A 21,689-nucleotide genomic window follows, 5' to 3' on the forward strand; every position below is an offset into this window, starting at 1 on the left:
TAAAAAATTTTAAAATAAAAAATCCTGAGGAATTCAATAGTATCCTGCAAAAATACAAAAGAAGGCATAAAGGAGTAACAGAGGAACAAAGAAAGATAAGATATATGTAAATATTTATAACAGTACTATTTTTAATAGCCAAAAGGTGGAAATAACTCAAATATCCATCGATTGATTAAAGGCTAAAGAAAATGTAGTATATTCACACAAAGTATATTATTTGACCATGAAATACAATAAGATTATGATTCATGATATACCATGAATGAACCTTGAAAACTTACACTAAGTGAAAGAAACCATTCATAAAGGCCACATATTTTGATTACATGTATGTGAAATATCCTGAATAGATCAACTCATTATTAAGTTAGTGGTTGTCAGAGTCTGGGGGAAGGGAAGAATGAGAGTAACTGACAATGGGCTGAGGATTTCTTTTTGGCTTAATGACAAGGTTTTAAAACTACATGGTGATGATAACTGTAAAACTGCATGGATAAACCTGTGCATTTTATACTTTAAATGGGCACCTTATGTGGCATATAAATTATGCCTCAAAGCTGTTACTAAAAAAAAAGATATAAAACAGAGAATAGCAAAATGGCAATGTAAATATAACAATTTGAGTAATTACATCAGATGTGAATAAACTAAAAACTTCAATCCAAAGGCAAACAGTTATTGGACTAGATTAAAAACAAATTCAGCTTATGTACTGTCTAGAAGGGATATAGTCCCAATTTCAATATAAAAATTGATTGCAAGTTAAAGGATGGAAAAATATATGCTACGCAAACAACAGTAAGTGAGCTAAAGTAGTTTTATTATCAAAATAATAGACTGCACACCAAGAAAAATTGGTGGAAACAGTAAAGGATATGTCTTAATGATAGAAGGGTCAATTCATGAGGAAAATATAACAATCAGTGTATATCTATATGCACACTTAACAACAGAGCTCCCAAATATATGACATAAAATCTGACCAAACTAAAAGGAAAAATAAATTCAACAGTAGTACCTGGAGAAAACAATAATCCACTCTCAAAAATTGATAAAACAACTACACAGCAAGACAACCAGGATATAGAAATTTAAACAACACTATCAATCAACTTGTACTTTATAGGAAACTCCAGTGTCTGAAGGAGTTTCTTCTTAAGTGCTGGTGAAACATTCTTCAATATAAACCATAAGCTGGATCATAAGACAAAGCCGAACAAAGGTAAAACAAAACTAAACCAAACCTAGAAATTGTGCAAAATAGGTCTTCTTACTACAAATAAATTAAACTTCTACATCATAAATAGATCTGGAAAACCTTCAAATATTTAGAAATTACATAATGTGTTTGAAAATAACTCCTAAATCAAGGAGTAAATCATAAGGGAAATTAAGGATATATTTGAACTGAATGCAAATAAAACACAACATATCAAAATGTATGTAATGTAGATAAGCAATACTAGGAGGAAATTTTTGTCTTTAAGTCTTATATCAAAAAATATGAAAGGCCTCAGTAATTTAAGGAAATATTCTGTGTAAGTACCCAAGTAACCTAAGTTTCTACCTTAAGAAATGAGAAAAAAAAGAGCCTTTAGGTTTAGCCAAACCTAAAGCAAGAAGAAAAAAAGGAAATTATAAAATTAGAATGTAAATCAAGGAATTAAACACAAAATCAATAAAGAAAATTAAAAAGACAAAAACCAAGTATGTTCTATGTGAAGTTAAAATTGTAAAGACCTTTAGCTAGACCAAGTAAAGAGAAAACAGACATGAATTCCCAGTCAGGAACGAAGGAGGTAAAATCACTACTAGCCCTAGATAAATTGAAAGGATTTTTTAATTATAATTACTATTTTTTAAAGATTTTATTTATTTATTCATGAGAGACACAGAGAAAGGCAGAGACACAGGCAGAGAGAGAAGCAGGCTCCATGCAGGGAACCTGATGTGGGACTTGGATCCAGGATCCAAGTGACTCCAGGATCACGCCTTGGGCTGAAGGCAGGCGCTCAACCACTGAACCACCCAGGCATCACAATTTAAAGAGTTTTAATTGAATATTATGAACAAACTTTGCCAATGATTTTAACAACTTGGATAATATGGATAAATTCCTAGAACACAAGGTACCAAAACTTAGGGAAGAAGAAACTGAAAACCCAGGGAGATCTATAACAAGTGAAGAAATTGAAACAGTAATGAAATATTTCTTCACAAAGGACATGTCCAGGCCCAGCTGGTGTCAATAGTGAATATTAAGTATTTAAAGGAGAAGTCATACAATCCTTCACAAACTTTGAAAATAGAAGAAAGAACACATCCCAACGTATTCTCTGAGGTCTATATTACCCTGATACCAAAGCCAGCTAGTATCACAAGTAACAGCAACAACAGAAAATAAACTCAAGATCAATGCTCCTTATGAGTAGCTGAAGAAACCTAAACTGACTTTGAAAATCAAATTCAGTAACATAAAGGATATATATCATGACCAAGTGTGATTTATTTGAAGAATGCAAGGTTGATTTAACGTCAGGAAATCGATTAATATACTATATTGATCATTTAAAGGATATAAAACAGCTAAAGCATGCAGGAAAATCATTCAGGAAAATCCAACACCCACTCATGATAAAAACTTTCAACAATCTAAGAATTAATGTAAATTTCCCAATCTAGGCATGGAAATGGCATCTATGAAAAAAGTCTACAGCTCACATCATACTTCATAGTGAAAGACTGCATATTTTCTTTCTAAGATCAGTCCCAAAGCCAGATGCCAGCTCTTTCCATTTGCATTTAACATTGTGCTGAAAGTCTTAACTCAGATAATAGGCAAAATAATAATTATAATAGCATTGTAATAACAGGTAAGGCTTTCAGATTGAAAAGGCAGGAATAAAAATGTCTATGCAGATAATTTATATATTGAAAATTTGAAATTTAGAAAATATTTATTAGAAGAGATGAGTTAAGATTGTAGGGTATAAAATCAATACATAAAAATCAACTTGACTTCTATATCTAAGCAATTAGAAATCTGAAATGAAATTCAGAAAATGATTGTTCACAAATACATCAGAAACAATAAAACTGAGGTCTAAATTTAGCAAAATATGTGCAGTCTGTGCACTGAAAAGTATAAAATATTCTTGACAATAAGTTATGAAGATCTAAGAAGAGGTATTTTATGTTCATCAATTGGAAGATAGTATCATTAATATGACAGTTCATCTCAAATTTATCTATAGATTCATCGCAATGTCTTTCTAAATCTCAGCAGGCAGTTTGCAGAAATTGAGGAGTTGATCCTGAAAAAGGGATGATATGCAAAGGACAGTGAATAGGCAAAATGTTTTAAGAAAAAAAATTGACAGTCCTAACATTATTAAATTTCAAAACTTAATATAAGCTACAATAATCGAGGTAATGTGGTATGAACACAAAGAGCCTGTCAGTGGAGCCAAAATATTTTATTTATTTATTCATGAGAGACAGAGAGAGAGAGAGAGAGAGAGATTGGCAGAGACACAGGCAGAGGGAGAAGCAGCCTCCATCCAGGGAGCCTGACGTGGGACTCGATCCTGGGTCTCCAGGATCACACCCTGGGCTGGAGGCCACACTAAATCGCTAAGCCACTGGGGCTGCCCAAGCCTTTTCATTTATGGTCAAATTAGTTTTGGTAAAAAGTGTTGACACAATTCAATAAGAAAAATAACCCTTTAAATGGTGGTGGAACAATTGGATATCAGTGTGCAAAATACTAAATTTAGAACCTTCATAACTGTACAAAAATTAACTGAAACAGATCAGGGACTTAAACCTTTCTGGTCTCCTCTCCTCTGGTGGCATGCAAAGACACACTGTGGGAGACACTTGGATGGCTCAGAGGTTGAACGTGCCTTTCGCTCAGGGAGTGATCCCAGAGTCATGGGATCGAGTCCCACATTGGGTTTCCTGCATGGAGCCTGCTTCTCCCTCTGCCTATGTCTCTGCCTCTCTCTCTCTCTCTCTCTCTCTCTCTCAGTGTCTTTCATAAATAAATAAAAAGACACACTGTGGAATTTTATGATACTGTTGTCTCTTTCACCATCACATCTTGGATGTTTTTGTTTTTTAGTGTGTCCTCTGTATGTCCCCTTGGAGGACCGTAATCCATTCTTGGGTCTTCCTTGTCCTTATAAGATGTCTTCATTCCAACATATCCCCTCCTTCCCCATCTGTCTGGATCACAGTTTCCATCCGTGCTCGTCCAGGCTTCTGGGAACCACCAGCTTGCACTGCCCTTTTAGTTCTTGGCAGGGCATTAAATTCTATCTCCTTGGAGTGTTCCCTAAGCTAATAAACTCCCTCTTATCTTGTCTTATGTTCTGCCCTCTACTCAGACACTCTCAAAGTCTAGCCCCTTGAATTTTCTTCTGGCTCTTACCAGCACATCCTAGCTAATTCTTTGCAGCTCCTTTTATGATTTAAACAGGCACAGTCTATCCTATGCTGACTTAATGCAGCAAATTAACCCTAGTTAGTTGTCTACCTCCAGACTAGGAGAGAGGGTAGAGCAAGGAACACAAAGTCTTCCAGAGAAGCATGTGTGTGTGTGTGTGTGTGTGTGTGTGTGTGTGTAGGGGTGGGTGGTGATGCTAGCTCTAATAGGGAGGAGCCAGCTGGGAAGGCTCTGGGAACTCAGAGGAGTCTGGACACAAAGACTTTGAGACATCCACCTGGAAAGACTTGTCCCGCCTGTCAGGTTCCAGGTATTCCCAAGCAGAATCCTGATCTCAGCATAACAAAGTTTGCCTGGCTTTATCAATCGATCATCTTGCAGTTGTCAGCTCTTAACTTTAATTTTCAGTTTGATCTTCTGCTGTTTTCTACCCTATCGCAGCAGGAGACAGAGGTCTCTTTTGAAGGACTCTTGACCTTCATTTTTAGTTTTCAATAGTTTGTTAAAGGCCTGTATCTTTTAATTGTCTGAGGTATCAACACAACTAGTCATAACTTGTCAATTCTCTTGCCTTTATATATGTTGTTCCTCTGTGTTTTTCAAATGCCTGAATGACTGCACTGACTCAGGTGTTCATTAAGTCACTCACTGGTGAAATATTTTAGAAATTTCGATACTACACTGTGTCCAGGTCTGTTGGTGCTTACACATGGCCTAGGATGGGATCCGGAGAAGGTTGTGAACCAAAATATTACACATTTTCACCTGATACTCAAAACAAGGGGTCTCAGTATTTGTTGCATATCCATATTGTTACCAAACAAGCTTAGTTTTGAGTAAAATGGAGAAATGGTGGGATTAATTTTCTTTCTGTAAAACTATTTGAAATTTAGAATCTGCCCTGCCCTCATCACACATACCTACAAGCCAGCAAACGAATCAACCAACCAACCGACCAACCAGTGAAACAAAAGTTAGAAAGAAAAAGAATTGGAAAGAAAATAAAAGGTGAATGTCAGCGTCAGAACTGGAAAAGAAAGTAAAATCTGTGACTCCTTATTACAAAGATAAAAAGTAAAATGTTTTATTGCTTAATACTTTGGTGGGTGTGGCAAGGAGGGAATTGACAGAAGCCCAAATTAAATTTTGTCTACCACAAATCTTGGTCAAGTATGACACCTAGAGGCCAGACAAACAATTCCTTTGGGTGATGATTTTTTTTTTTTTTAAGTATGGCAAAATGTGTTTATATAGAAAAAATTAAAGTTTTCATTTCAAAATGGACATTCTTAGGTACTTCACTGTGTCAGTGAGTGATTTTTTTGTGTATATTCCTTCATTTATGTGTGTAGATATGTACACATCCTCACTATCTGGAATTTAGAAATGACAACAGAAGTAATAAAGACTCACGAAAGGACACCACTTGAGGGGTGAGAGGTTCAGAAGTGTCTCATTTCTAAATATTAAAAAAATATGCTTTGCATTTTTCACCCATTGGTTTGGAAAACTTTCGTAGCCCTGGCTCATTAATACTTGAACAGTTCTTCATGAAAAATGATGAACGATTTCCTTTGTGGCAGGTTGTACAGATGGTCAATTTAATCTGCATCCCTGAGACTTCTCATGACTAAATTTTGACATCATGTCATTAAACATTTGTGTATTATTTATATCATATTCTAGAAAACAAAGATGGCTATGTCTTGCCGTCCATCAGTTTTATTGATAGGATTTATCCAACTGGACACGGTAGCTTTCACAAAGGAACATGTATCTGAATATATATTTCACATCTGTCTCCTCAGAGACCCATATATTTTTGTCCTCAAGTGCAATAATGTCATTGTTATGGAACAGATATGTGGCAGTTGTGGGGACAAATGCTTATACGACTCAGTTTCTGCATCCTTGTCCAGAGATGTCTTTACTACTAACTGATAGGGCACGTGTGTGTATGTAACCCTTAAGCCTTGTGTAATTTGAAATTAAAGGAGGAAACAAATTGTTGGCTATTTTCAAACACTGCTCCAGAATATTCATCCTAGTTGTGTATTTTAGATGGCAGCACTTTTTTTTTTTTACTTAGAAGTGCTTCCTGGCTTTTATGTACAATGCTTGAAGTTGTAGCTATAACATTTAAACTCTTGACCAGATGAGTAATTATTCTATGATCATGGATAAATATAAACATCAGACTCTTAAATTTTCTTTTGACAGTAAGCCATTAACTATAGCATATGATGGCTTCTTGAAGGGCTAATTACCCTGCACATTAAATCATACTAACTTGACTCTTTAGATTGTCTGTCTTCTGTTATATAATGAGTTTCTACTTGGTGAATTGGTTTGGGACTCCCTAAGAATGCTGAAAGTAGGCTGTTGTGAACACAGTACTTCCAATTGAAATCTTCCCTGTGCTGGAGTTAGAGGATTTCAGGGTAAACCTGAAAGGCCCTAACAGTAGCTGAGAAATAAACATAATCAGAATAGGAAAGCACTGCCATTGTAGAGTGATGCTGTGGAGTTTCCCCTAAGAGGACAGAACCAAGGAAGCCATAGCAGGTTCTGTTTTCTTCTTGGGTGTAACTGTTGAAACAAGTGCTCCTCTGGGGAACCATACATTTGTTAGGATCAGACTTCCTTTGTATCCCTTATCAACCTATAATCTTTTGATTGTTGCTTGCACGCGCGTGTGTATGTGTGTGTTTTAAACCAGTGAAGGAATAGTAATCCACACTAGTTTATCTCTCCTAATCACAGACTGGCAGAGCTAGGACTCTCTGAGCTTTTAATTCCCTCTTAGAGGCCTAACAGAGTGGAAAGTAAACAAAGACGGAATCTGCAACCTTAAACATTGCTAATTTCCTCTGATGTCAGAATACTTAAACAGGCAGGACCTGGGAATTATTTGATCAAACCTGCTTTTAATCTAATGCATGCAGAAGGGCTGTGTCTGGAATGATCTGCAAAACGGCAGGCGTCCCAAGAGAGCTTTATGGAAGGTTTCCTCTTTCAGAAACGGTAGTTTCCTCATTTTAAACTCTTGAGTTGGCTGTGTTGTTGGAGTAAAGTCATAAAGAGTAGTTTTCCTGCTTTTTAAATTTTATTTGGCCAAGTATTGCTGACCGGATGTGGATAGTTTTCTTTGGCTTTCTGTTTGCTGACTTTTTAATTGGCTAAATGCCTTATTATTTTAGCTTTACTAGAAAATGAATTAATAAAAGGTTATTATTGACGGAAAGAGAGAAGGCGAGAAAGGGCAAAGCATTATCTGATTTCATACACATTCCTTTATTGTGTGTGGTTTAAGAAAGTAAAAACACAAAGAACAAAAGACCCCAAAACATCAGGTTACTTAGATTATGAAAGGCATTTTTCTATAGTAAGAGTTCAGAGAAATTAATGTCCAGGATTTTTTAGGTAAAGAAAGTACTAATTGGGAGATACCCAAATAGTGGAAACCCGATTCTCCCCTTAGTTTTACTCACAGCTGTGTGGGTACTTGAGGGTAGCATATTTGGGGACAGAAGTAGGTAAGGGGTCAGCCCTTTCATTTCATGCAGATCTGAAACAAAATTTCAAGATTGGTTTTTGTGAAATTTTATCCACATAACTGGAGTAGCATTGTGAAACGCTTAATAAATACTATTTCAATTTCAAAGACCCTAAAAAGACAGTGCCCTTTGAATTGTCCCAATGGGTCAATACCGTTCATATTGCTATTGAGAACAGATCAAGTTAAAAAAAAAAAAAAGAAGAAGAAGAAACAACAACAATGACAAAAGTGTCCAAATGCATTTCAACAGCAAGTCGACAACTCTGCTCTTTTACTATGTTCTTCACATCTGATCATAAATCCTTGCTCCCCACGTAAAGTAATTCAGAAGCCGCCGCTTACAGATAAATCACAAACACCGATGCTTTGTGTAAATGCACACTAAGAATAGCGTGCCCGCAGATCCGGCGTTTGGCTCCTCGGATGACGGTGAATTTCGATGCCTGTCATTTGTCACGCTGGAGCCCGTCGGGCGAGCGCTCTTTTTATTGGCGCATCCTTCCAAACCTGTTTCGCCGCACCATGTGCAAGGGAGTTCTCGGGCGGGCGCGCTGGTCTGGCTGCCCGCTCTCGCCTCGGCTCCTTGCTCTCGCCCTGCCTGGCGCGCTCGCCTCCTCCCGCCTGCAGCCCCCCTCGCTCCTTCGCGGCCCCCCTCCCCTCCCTCCCCTCCCTCCCCTCCCCCTGCAGCCGGCGGCGGGGTGCGCTGCCTCCCAGCCCGGCTCCGTCAGCGGCGCCCCCCGCGGACCGCGCCTCCCTCGCGCTAGGACCCGCCACTCCGCGCGGAATGGCAGCCGCAGCAGCATCCCCGCCAGCGGCGGTGGCGGCCGCAGCCCCGGCCACCGCGGACGCTATTGTTCCCTGGTGTTAAACGCGCTTTCCCTCCTTTGCACCCGAAACGAACAATAGCAGGGAAGAGCTTTGCTTTGCGAACTGCTTGGGAGGACGGGGCGAGGGCGGAGGGGAATTGCCTGCGGGCGGCGTTGGGGATCCGGCCCCCGAGCGGCGGCGGGCGGCATGGGGCTGCAAGCGAGGCGCTCGGCGTCCCAGAGCCCCGGCGCCCCGGGCCCGCGCCGGGGTGTCCTGCAGCTGCTGCCGCTGCTCCTGCTGCTGCTGCTGCTGCTGCTGCTGCGCCCCGGAGCCTGCGGGGCTGCGGCTCCCGGCGGGGCTGAGGCACCCACCCTCTACCTCTGGAAGACTGGTAAGTGGGACGGAGTTCTCCCCTCTTTCATCTTCCCGCCTGGGGCCCCATTCCGAAACTGCCCGGCTGCAGGAGCCCCCCACCCCACCCCACCCACCGCCCCGAGCTGCTTGATAGCCCGGGTGTGCTGGGATCCTAAGGTAAAAAGTATGATTACTAGGAAGCAAATTAGGTCACGTCCGATGCTGTTAGGAAAGAAAAACCTAACAACTAAGAGGCATTAGTGAGTCACTGGAATGATATTTCTCTCGCAGCCCTGGAGTTAATGAGGACGCCCAGCACTGCACTTTCATAATGAAGTGCATTTTTTTTTTTTTTGACCCCTGGATTTTCCTTCTACTAGGAGTTTCTTAAATATATTTCCAGGAAAGAGCAAGCAAACAGCTTAGAGCCGGTTTTTGCACCCCCCGCCCCCCGCCCCGTCTTCAGGCAATTTGCGCAATGCCATGATATGTTGTGGGTATAGAGTTGAATTTGTTAAGTGTAGCTTTGTGATATGTGGGACACGTGGAAGCCAGCCAAGTGAGGGGAGTTCTAACAGTTAAAGGCAAATGGGGCTCCAGTGAGCTCGCCCCAGAGGGTGTTAAAGACCAGTTCTTAATTAGTGAATTGTGCCATTTTTAAAGGGTACGATTGTGAGGATGTTGAGGTTTAAACTTTTCCTGCCACGGGGATTCTTCTGCTTTGTTTTCAACCAACTAACAAAAGCAGCAACTAATTGTGCCTCAGAACCTTCAGGCAAAGTGCTGACTAGAGGTCCTGGTGGGATAGTGACAGGCAGGAAAACAATACCAAGTGAGAAATTACTCCCCTTCCTCTAGTGGCTTTTTTTCCTCCTCTGCTAAAGGACACTGAGAATTCTTCAGCAGACCTGAAACTTGGCATGCTTATAGGAATGAAGTAGGAAACGTTATTCATTCGCTTAGGGGTAGGGGCAAATGAAGAGTTTCTTGGCAATGCCTAAACATGGAGAGAAGGCTGCAGTAGAAAGGAGGGAAAAGATGTATTGGGCAGGGATTGCAAACAAGTTACAGAGTGGGTCTCTTTCCCGATTTCAACTGTCTGTAACCCCCTGCTGCAGAGACAGATCAGTCTGCTCTACAATTATACCGATATCCTGAAATTTTTAAAGAAGTTGCATCTCTCCAGCAACTTAGTGAGCAGATTGAACAGATATTTATTACAAGCCAAAGTACCTAAATTGCCTTTGAATGTTGCAAGAAATAACACACACACACACTTTTAGAAGAGTCATTTGGATGTTAGCATGAGCCAGCACTTGGAGTTTAAATATTAGTTGATTGGTAAGTACAGATGAAATCATATTAATATATTTCATTTTAAAACAAAGAGTTGAAGAGCTTCTCTAATTTAGCTAAACCCATGGTTTTACCTTTCAAAAACTCGGTCGTAACAACAAACAATGATCAAACTATAACTTACCATTAAATGGTATTATTTGGATGCTTGGTAAGAGCTTCTCAAGTAAGTAAGTGTTGGACAAAATAGCACTTGCCTGGTTGAAATTTGTGATATTAAAGTAGGAAAAGCCAGGCAGTAATCTTCAGATCGAAGAAGAGTCTAGGCAATGTTCACTGTGTAGCATCTGAGGTGCCAATATATGTCAACATAAATGTCATGGTGGGAACACAAGCCAATAAACCATTTAAAATAGTGGAAAACTCTCAGGAGCAAGGATATGGAGACCTTGGTTCCAGTGCCAGTTCCAGCCCTTGCTAGCTGTAGGAACGTTGGCAGTTCACTTAACTTCTGACCCCTTGTTTTCTCAGCTGCATATAAATGTGATGATCCCTTCTTCTGACTACTCATTGCGTTATGAAGATTGAATGAGTGAGTTATTAGAAAGTAATATGTAAATTTCAAAGTTATGTGCATGTGCAAATAAAAGCATGATGAGGAGGATGATGACATCTCTTTTATGGTGGTCCTTGATTTGATGGAAAAAAAATGAGTTAAGCTAGAGAGGACAGTAATGACCTCTTTATTTTTTTTTTTTCCCCAGGGGGAAAGGAGGCTTTACTATTTCTATAAAGAAATTGAGAATTGTTATCAGAAGAACTAGGGGATATTTAAAGGAGAGGGATACACTGGGAATGAAAGTGTAGAGATGAAAGAATGCTAAGTGTATATCACGTGATGAAAAATAAAGTGTCAGGAAGAGAATTGAGAGAGAAAATGAGGTGAGACCATGTGGGATGTCTATTCCGGTGGAATACACTTGGTCTTGGTACAGGAGACTGTAGGGAGTCACGTTATTGGTCACATCATTGAATTACAGAGATGTAGGGAAAGGTATACTGACTGGATAAGGAACTAGGACAGGAACTTTAACACTGTGTTTGTCACTAACAAGCTGCAGAGCATTAGCAAAGTCATTTAATGACTTTGGTTCTTGGTTTCTGAGTTTGTAATATTCATTGATTAGAAAAGATGATATCTAAGGGCCTTTTCAGCCTTAACATATTTCATACATACACCATAAATGCACATATATATGTACGCATAGTTTATTAACATGTGTATATACATACTGTATGTATATGTGTGTGTGTGTGTATATATATATATCTAAGGTCTATAATACATAGGTCATATATAATGTATATAATATAAAAGTTTAAGGTATGTATTGTATGAAATTTTTACTAAGCCAGCTCCCAACAAAGAATTATGGAGAGCTCACTGTGTGAGTTACATGGCCTCAGTGAGGTAGAGGCTGACTAAGATATTATCATCCCTTCCTTTAGGAAATTCACCATTGAACAATACTGTAAATACACAACAGTTAAAACATGGTGTATCATACGCATGAACAAAACACTATGAGAGCCGGGGTGTTGTGTAGCTGATAAAGGGGGTTGTGGAGAATTTTAAAGAGCAGTTCATCTTGATTGGGATTTTGAATGGGGAGGCTGAACTTTTTACTCTGAGAGGAGTGGAAGTTCATTTCCAGCAGAGGGAAGAGAGAATATAAAGATGAAAAGCATGACAATATTTTTAGGTCTTGAAAGTACTCCAACTCAAGTCTAGGATGTTTGGTGGGAATGAATGTAATGCCAATTTGATGAATTGGGGCAAGATTGTAAGGAACCCTTCAAACTCTGGTAAAGATGTTGGAGTTAAACCTCTAAGCAAGTGAAAATTATTGTCATCTTTGTGCAGAGAATTGACCCTATTCTTTGCCCAGAATGGTGAGAGAGAAGTGAAGAGGCTGGGAGGGTAGTAAGGATGGGGATTGAGAGGCAAAGGGGAGCAAAACTAGAACGATAGGAAGTGCGGAGTAAGGAGAGGAGAGCTGGGTGGGGGGGTCGCACTGTAGTAGTGTTAACTCAGCTTTAGCATGTAGGGAACTCTGTGCCAAGGAGGGGAGGAACTTATCCCATCAAGATCTCCATCATATCTATAGCCAATTACTTGAGACTGAGAACGTCAAAGAAGGAAGAACAGATTGCCTGGATTTAGAGAAGAAGAATATCAATTTAATCTAGTTAAACTGAACTTGAGATAGTAATCCACTCAGATGGATAAATCTAACAGGAAAACTAGTGATTGGATGTATAGTTTAGAAGAAAGAGGCTGAAGGTGTAAATTGAGAACTCAATACATGTATGATATTTCAGAGCACGATAGTTGGAGGGATCATTAAAAGAAGAGAAATACGGAAAAGAGGAACCAGGATACTTCACAGAGAATATTGAGATTTAAAGAAGGCCACTGTTGGGGAGAGACCAGTGGAAGAGTCAGAGAAAGGTGGTCAGAATGGGTCTGGGAAAAATGGCAGTACATGCTAAATTAAAGATGTTTTATGAGGGGGATGGCGGCAAAAGGTGTAAAACATTTCTGGAAGACTAGAAAGGAGGAGTTATGAAATATTTCAGAAATGATCAAGTAAAAGGTGGAATTGGTAAGATACTTAAGTGTTTTGGGAAAGGATGTTTTAACTGCAGTAGTAAAGACAAACTTATTTGAATAATAAGATAATGGAAAAGGTATAATGATAAAATCAAATAACCAAGGGGTATTTAAATTATAACAGTGCCATTTTTTGATAGTGAAAACCCCAGAATATAAGATATTAAAAATATTTATTGAAATATAAAAGTTAAATGTTTTAGCAGTTTTGTGTGTCATTTATTTGAAAGATAGCTTGCCTTTGTGTGAATAATTGAAAAGCATATTTCATACACACAGGTAAAGTACTTTATTATTGGAAGATAAATAATTTCTGATTAGTGTTAGTTTTTCCTTAATATTCTAGGATATGGAATTTTTTCATAATAAGTATGTCTAGTAATATTTACCTGGCAATTCTAAACTAAGAGTATCAATATATTGAGTAAAATGTGGCTGACTTAACATGAGTAGGACAGAAAATAGTGAATACCTCCAACCTTTATCAATTCTGTCAGATATATTTTCCCAAAGGTCCTAATGAAGTAATTGAATTTATTTTATTTTAAAAAATTGATGTATAGTTGACATGCAATGTGACATTAGTTTCAGGTGTACAATATAGTGATTTGACACATTCATACATTAGGCTATGCTCACCAGAAGTGTAGCTACCATCTGTACCATACAACACCATTATGACACCATTATATTTCTTCAAAGATTTTATTTATTCATTTGAGAGAGAGAAAGAAAGAGAGAGTGCAAGTGCGTGTGTGAGTGCATAAGTGGAGGGAGAAGGGAGCCTGACATTGGGCTCGATTCCAGGACCCTGAAATCATGCTAGGCCAAAGGCAGATGCTTAACTGAGCCACCCAGCTACCCCACCATTATGATACCATTGACTATTTCCTATGCTGTACCTTGTATTCCTGTGATTTATTCATTCCAGAATTAGAAGCCTGTATCTCCCACTCTCCTTCACCATTTTGTCCATCCATTTACCTCCTCCCCTCTAGGAACCATCACTTTGTTCTCTGTATTTATGGATCTGTTTCTGCTTACCATTTTTATTTGTTCATTTATTTTGTTTTTTAGATTTCACATATAAGTGAAACCATATGGCATTTGTCTTTCTCTGCCTGACTTATTTCACTTAGCATATTACCCTCTAGGTCCATCTCTTTTTTGACGAATGGCAAGATCTTATCCTTTTTTGATGGCTCAGTAATATTCCATTGCATATGTATGTATACACACACACACACACACCCCTTCTTCATTCATAGATACTTGGGTTGCTTCCACATTTTGGCTCTTGTAAATAATGCTGCAATAAATATAGGGATGTATATATCTTTCTGATTTAGTTTTTTTCATTTTCTTTGGGTAAATACCCAGTAGTGGAATTTCTGGACCATATGGTAGTTCTATTTTTAATTTTTTAAAGAATTTCCATACTGGTTTTCACAGTGGCTATACCAATTTACATTTTTGCCAACAATGTATGAGGGTTCCTTTTTCTCCACATTCTTGCCAATACTCATTATTTCTTGTCTTTTTTATTCTAGTCATTCTGTCAGGTATAAAGTGATATCTCATTGTAGTTTGGGTTTGCATTTCCTTGATGATTAGTGATTTTGAGCATCTTTTCATGTGTTTGTCATCCTAGTGTGTCTTCTTCAGAAAAAAATGTTTATTCGGGTCCTCCTTCCCATTTTAATCAATTATTTGTGATTTTTTTTTGGTGTTGAGTTATGTAAGTTCTTTATATATTTTTGGATATTAATGTTTTATCAGATATATCAGTTGCAAACATCTTCTCCCCTTCAAGGTTGGCTTTTCTTTTTGCTGATGATTTCCTTCATTGTGCAAAAGATTTTAATTTTGGTATAGTCCCAAATTGAGTTAATTTTTATAACAATGAAATCAGACTGAAATCCAATAAAAAGGTGCACACTAGCTATTACTCAGAATTCAGGTAGTTAGGATATTTACAGGTGTGTGTTTTGTTTTAATTTCTCAAGGAAATTACTTCTCACATTAAACTTTTGAACTAAGTTCATCCAATGCAAGACAATACTTTTAACAATAATCACTGTGTCCTTTATGTAGTTGTGTATAAAATAATACCTTACTTCTTCAATATAAAATAAAAATAAGTATTATCCTTTTAACTTCTTTCATGTACTTGTCCTAATATACAATATTCTATAATGCATATAGAAGAATATTAATCCTAATCCTGTTATTAATTAAATAAGAAAGGAGAGAGGGATGCCATTCCAGGTAGTAGTAACATGACAGTGGCATTATCCTAATAAGTGTTTTGCACTTCAGTTGTGCTTAATTTGGAATGTGACACAGTTTGCTCATTAAATGGAAGATAGGGATAGAGCAGAGTGGATGGAGTGTAAGCATCAAAGTCGAGTAGTCCACAGTAACATGGATTACAATAATATATTTTATCAAAATATTATCAAATTATTTCAACTCCTTGAATCTTTTTCTTTCATTTCTAATATGGATAAATAATATTTGTTATATAGAGGTTTTCTGAGGTTTAATTAAATATTGTAGTGCATATAATGTACTAGTGGAGTGTTTGATATATGTTAGAACTTCAATGAATGGCAGTTTTTATTATTATTATTATTCTGTTATACAACACAGTGCCTACTTAATTTTATGACCTGGAACAAGTCCAGTAATGTGCACTAGCTTTCTTGAAAGCATTTTTTTTTGTAAATACATTACAAATTACAAACTGATAGAGATGTATGATAACAAAATTGTGAGTGCCAACAATTTATAAGGGAAGCAGCACTGGAGAATGGAAAGAACACAGACTTTGGGATCAGAAACCATTGTTTAAATATACCTCTACCTGACTGATCAAGTTACTTATACCCTGATTTTGTTTTCTCACCTTAGAATGATGACAGAAGTTCTGAAGTGAGAGACCATTTGCAAAGTTGTAACCGGTAGTAAATGGAAAGTGTCCTAAGTATAGTAGATATTCAGAAAATGTTCCCTTCCCATTCTTTATCTTTTTCTCTCCTAAAAATGACATAACAGAAATTTTACAGATTCAACACATTTATCTCTCCTCTAACCAACGGGCACCATGAAAAACAAGTTTAGGATGAAAAGTTATTTTATTACAGACTTGTCTTTTTTATGAGTTTGTTACTTAAAGATAGACAGCATGGACCAAAAACCATAAAAGGTGCCTGGGTGGCTCAGTGGTGTCACATCAGCCTTTGGCTCAGGTCATGATCCCAGGATCCTAGGATTGAGTCCTGCATAAGGCCCCTGCAGGGAGCCTGCTTCTCCCTCTGCTTATGTCTCTGCCTCTCTCTCTCTCATGTCTCTCATGAAAAAAAAAAAAACCCATAAAACTATTTTGAGCAGCAAATTTAGGGTGAATTATATAAATATATTTTTTTGTGCTTCATTTTATGCTGTATTTCAGGGGATTTCTCAAGAATGTGAAATTTTAGGTTCTTAAAATTATCTTGTCACAAGTGCCCTCCAAATTAAATGTTTCACAGAATTATTTTTATGCAATTTAGAAATTTTATGTATTAGATGATTATTTAAATGCATTTTTAAAAACTAGTTTATACCTTGTTTTCCTACCCTTCTTTCTTATCATAATTACACAGTGTTCAAAATTCATTAAGAGCGAATTGATTATTTGCATCAAAAAATAAAATGCTCAAGTGATTTTGTGAAACTTTAATATCTTAATGGACTGTGTTAACTCAGGTCATTATGCAAATCATAGATAGTTACCCATAGATAGCAAAATAATAGGAGCCCCAATCAGGGCTGAGATTGAGTGCTGTTGAGCAGCACTATTCAGACTCTTTCTTACCTACTACTTCGATACAAAAAAAACTGGTCTGATGGCAGTGGGATGAGATGTTGACATTCCAAGGATGACAAACCAAGGATGTTATAATGTTGACATTCTGACTAGGTTATGGAGGAAGTGTGGTGTGCTTTGGCTCCTTTTTAAAGGAAATGAAGCCTCTTAACTTTTCTTGTAAGTCAGATTGGTGACACTAGACAATGAGATGTCTCTGGGAAAAGGAGAGCAAAATCTCTATCTGGTGAATATATAGAACAGATTCTCTTGGAATTTCAAGAGAGGCTTGGAATTAATATAAAGGCTCATTAAAATGGTCCTTAATGAAAGAAACATTGAGGCAGCAGCATCTGAAAAATATATCACAGGAACATCATAGAGTGTGAGTTAGAGGTGCCAATGAGTCATAAGGTAGAGATTTTTTCCTTTTTTTTAATCAGCACTTTATATTTGACACTTTAGAATGTGTTAAAATGATGTAAAATAAATGAATTTGCATTTAATCCTCAGGTGCCCAAGCAATAAGTAAAACAATTTTTAGGAAAGTGATATAACAATTAAAAATATGTTGGGAAAGACTAGAAGAAACATGGCAGTACTAAAAACAGTGATACTAAAAAGTAATCCATCTACTGCTTCTGATATATAACTGGACCTAACCAAAAGGAGACCTACAGAATGGGAGAAGATATTTGCAAATGACGTATCAGATAAAGGGCTAGTTTCCAAGATCTATAAAGAACTTATTAAACTCAACAGCAAAGAAACAAACAATCCAATCATGAAATGGGCAAAAGACATGAAGAGAAATCTCACAGAGGAAGACATAGACATGGCCAACAAGCACATGAGAAAATGCTCTGTGGAGCATTTGGACAGAATATATAATGACATGTAGCCACCATTATAGTATTATACAGAGTAGTTTCATAACCCTAAACATTCTCTGTGCTTCACCTACTAAGCCCTCAACCCATCCCTCTATCCTCTCAAATCGCTGGTAACCATTCCCTTTTTACCTTATGTCTCCACACTTGTGCTTTTTTTGGAACGTCATGTGATTGGAACCATATAGTATGCAGCCTTTTTTCTCACTTAGTAATTGTGCATTTAAATTTCTTCTATGTCTTTCCATGGCTTGATAGCTCATTTCTTTTTATTACCGAATAATACTGTTGTATGGGGATCCCTGGGTGGCGCACGGTTTGGCGCCTGCCTTTGGCCCAGGGCGCGATCCTGGAGACCTGGGATCGAATCCCACGTCGGGCTCCCGGTGCATGGAGCCTGCTTCTCCCTTTGCCTGTGTCTCTGCTTCTCTCTCTCTCTCTCTGTGACTATCATAAATAAATAAAAAAAAAAAACTGTTGTATGGGCATAGCACAGTTTGTTTATCCATTTACATATTGAAGGACATCTTGGTTGCTTCCAAGATGTAAACATCTGTGTGGATATGTTTTTATCTCCGTTATATAAATACCAAGGAACGCAATTGCTGGATCATATGGTAAAGAGAATGTTTAATCTTGCGAGGAACTGCCAAACTGTCTTTCAGAGTGGCTGTACCATTTGCATTCCCACCAACCAGTGAATGGAAGTTCCTGTTCCTCCATATCTCTGCCAGTGTTGTTGTCAGTATTTTGAATTTTGGCTGTTTTTAATGCGTGTGGTTGTATGTCGTTGTTTTCCTTTTCTGTTTTCTAATGACATACGATGTTGAGCATCATCTTTTCGTCTGCTTGTCATCGGGATGTCTTGTCTCGTAAGTGATCCTGTCTTTCCACCATGTGAGTAGTAGCAGGACCACCAGGTAGAACCTTCAGGTGACAGAGGTAAAAATCTCAATCCAGCCTGTGCTACAAGTAAGTGCTTCTCTTCTTGTTGCCTTGGTGACAGGACTCATACTAAAACCAAGGATGTTATAAAGAGAAAATACACATGGAAGTTAGGTAGAAAATAAGCACACAATGGAAATGGGCCTACATTTTGTCTTTTATTCCACCTTGAGGGAACACCATGGAAGAGAGTTTGGAAGTGATAGACAGTATCTTGAAGAGGAAGAAAATGATGTGATATACTAAGGGATATATTAAATGGAGACGGCAAGCTTGTGAGATTTTCAAGTGCACTGTACCTGTGCTCGGTCTCTAGCTGACTGGTCTGGTTAATCATGCAGTTGAGTATCTGCTCTTCCTTGCTCCTACCTGGAGGCTGCAAAAAGTTGATGTGCAGTCTCCTCCTGAACTCGTGGGAAGCAGTGCCAGTCCACTGTTTGAACCCCTGGTAAGCAAACCTGGGAACCGAGTTGTCAAGATAGCCTGCTGCTTATGGCTCCCATAAGCTTTTCCACAGAGAGAGTATTGAGCACCCCCAGAATGGGGGGAATACAACAGTGGCTCAGAAGTAGATAGCATATGTGCATAAATATGCTACACTGTCCAGGTAGTTAGCTTAGGACTATATAGAGAGCCTGATGGAAAATTAATTTCCCAAGCAAATGTGTCAAGCATAGGCATTGATGATGTAGTGGGACTCATTTGATTTGTGGTATATGGTGAATGCAGGACTTTCTAATTGTGCTATACTGTCTGGATAAAAAGTAATCCGTTGGGTTGTAATAGCAGTAGCAGTACCAGCACATACAGAGTATCGTGGATGGATGTGTTTGCAAGTATGTTCTTTAATATGTCTACTAAATAATGGCATCAGAACACAAATATAGCCTATTTCAGTTGCACTGTTCGAAGATTGTTTTTTTTTCTCTCAAAATCAGAAAGCACAACTATAAATGTCAGAGGGGTCCATCAACCTATTGAGGTACTTGCCCTTGACAGAGATTAGTTGAAAAGAATTTAAGTCATACCTTGAAATGAAAGAAGTACTGGTTGCTAAGTAATAAAATATATACTTGCATGCATGTGTGTAATAAGTAAATTGAAATGTTCCAAAATCAACTTTTGAGCCCATATGAATCTTGACCTAATTTTGTAATTTATTAAGAATATGAACTCTAGGGATCCCTGGGTGGTGCAGCGGTTTAGCGCCTGCCTTTGGCCCAGGGTGCGATCCTGGAGACCCGGGATCGAATCCCACATCGGGCTCCCGGTGCATGGAGCCTGCTTCTCCCTCTGCCTGTGTCTCTGCCTCTCTCTCTCTCTTTCTGTGTCTCTCATGAATAAATAAAATCTTTTTTTTTTAATAATATGAACTCTAATCTCTGTGTCATTTGTTCCTCAGCCATACCATAGCTATGAGATTAGTTTCCACCTCTTCACGTTATTTTAAAAGTATCTTTAGACAAAACTGTAGAGCACATAGAGGGTTTCTTGCTCGTGTCGGTACTTGGTAAATGCTATCTTTTATACTTGATATGATCCTGATGTGAACCACAAAAGCCTTCTCACAGAGATAGACTATGTCTCTGGAACTGGGTCTTTTTTTTCTTTATTTGGATTCTTCTTCCTTCTTGGATCTGCATGTGCATTTCAAGCTTCTCTGCATCTGGCCTTGTTCTGCTTTTACCTGCTGTCAGGGCCAGTTCATAGTTGGCAAGCCCTCAGCTTTGCTGTTTGCAGAGTTGTCCAAAGTGCAGTTCTAAAATACAGAGACATTCTGCCTCCGTGTTTTATTTTTACTTGTGATTGTGCGTATTTTGGTCACGCAGGAAATGCAGGAGGTGTGACTCTTTAAGTGGGACTGTGTGTTCCAAAATTCCTCCTTTGTGTGGAAACACCTGAGATTATTCTTGGCAGGACTTTCCTGGTCTGTGATGCCATGAGTGAAAGGGTACAGGAAGTGTTCAGTGTGTGCTGAGGTGTCCTCTCTCAAAGTCCTCTTTTGTCTTCTAAAGTACATACCCAACCCCGTGAGTGTGTGTGTGTGTGTGTGTGTGATACATATGCTCTGCATATGTATATGCATATATGTAAATAACCTACTTCTATACCTCAAGATTTCAAAATCTGCTGTAAGAAACTAAAATGTTTCTCAACTTGGAGAAGTGATATTCAACTGCTACGTGCCCTTTACAACCTGTTTTACATGCAAATTCTCTAAAGTTGATATATAATTTGTAAGCTTATCACAGAATTACAATAATCCTTCAATGCATCATTCCAAGCATGCACATGCATGTGCATGCATACATACCCAGATGCATAAATATATGCAACATACATGCACATGCAAATAGCACAATCATTCACAGCTAACTTATTACACGGCCTTCATAATTTATTTGGCATTATGGAAGTTATTATACTACCTCAAATGTTATAGTGATGTTAAAGTGATGACTTTTAAAACTGTGTGCAATTATGAATACTTTTCACTAAGATATTAATAACACAAATAGTTATATTAACATTTTAGAAATTTCATTTCAAACTTTATGCTCATCAAGAACTCGCTCATATAAAATATCTTAATATACAAGTCCTTGTGTTACCTTCCACTAACTTATAGCTTTTATTTTAAGATCCTTTTATGTCTAACCATCTTCCTGTGTTGACCACTTTGGTGCCTGAACAATGTCTTGAAACTGCAGTGCCTGCACAAACTTCCAAGAAATACTTTTCTTTTAATAGCATCTTCCTGCCAGCATATCCATGAACAGCATTTATATAAAATATTAGTTGTAAATTGTTTACACTGATTATATCATTAAGGCAGTACTGGTAACAGACTCAGGTGGAATAAT

The 21,689-nt window shown here is 38.0% G+C and overlaps 1 protein-coding gene across 1 annotated transcript in view; it reads left to right on the forward strand.

The window, feature by feature from the left end:
- Window positions 1-8,543: 8,543 nt before the first annotated feature.
- The window catches only part of THSD7A (thrombospondin type 1 domain containing 7A), a 423,389-nt gene continuing 410,243 nt past the window's right edge, over window positions 8,544-21,689 (forward strand). Inside the window, exon 1 of the mRNA XM_072783986.1 lies at window positions 8,544-9,207. Coding sequence (XP_072640087.1) covers window positions 9,024-9,207 — 184 coding nt within the window. The 5' untranslated portion in view covers window positions 8,544-9,023. The remainder of the gene's footprint in view (window positions 9,208-21,689) is intronic.

The sequence above is a fragment of the Canis lupus genome, chromosome 18 (assembly GCF_048164855.1).
Source record: "Canis lupus baileyi chromosome 18, mCanLup2.hap1, whole genome shotgun sequence".
Lineage (NCBI taxonomy): Eukaryota > Metazoa > Chordata > Mammalia > Carnivora > Canidae > Canis > Canis lupus.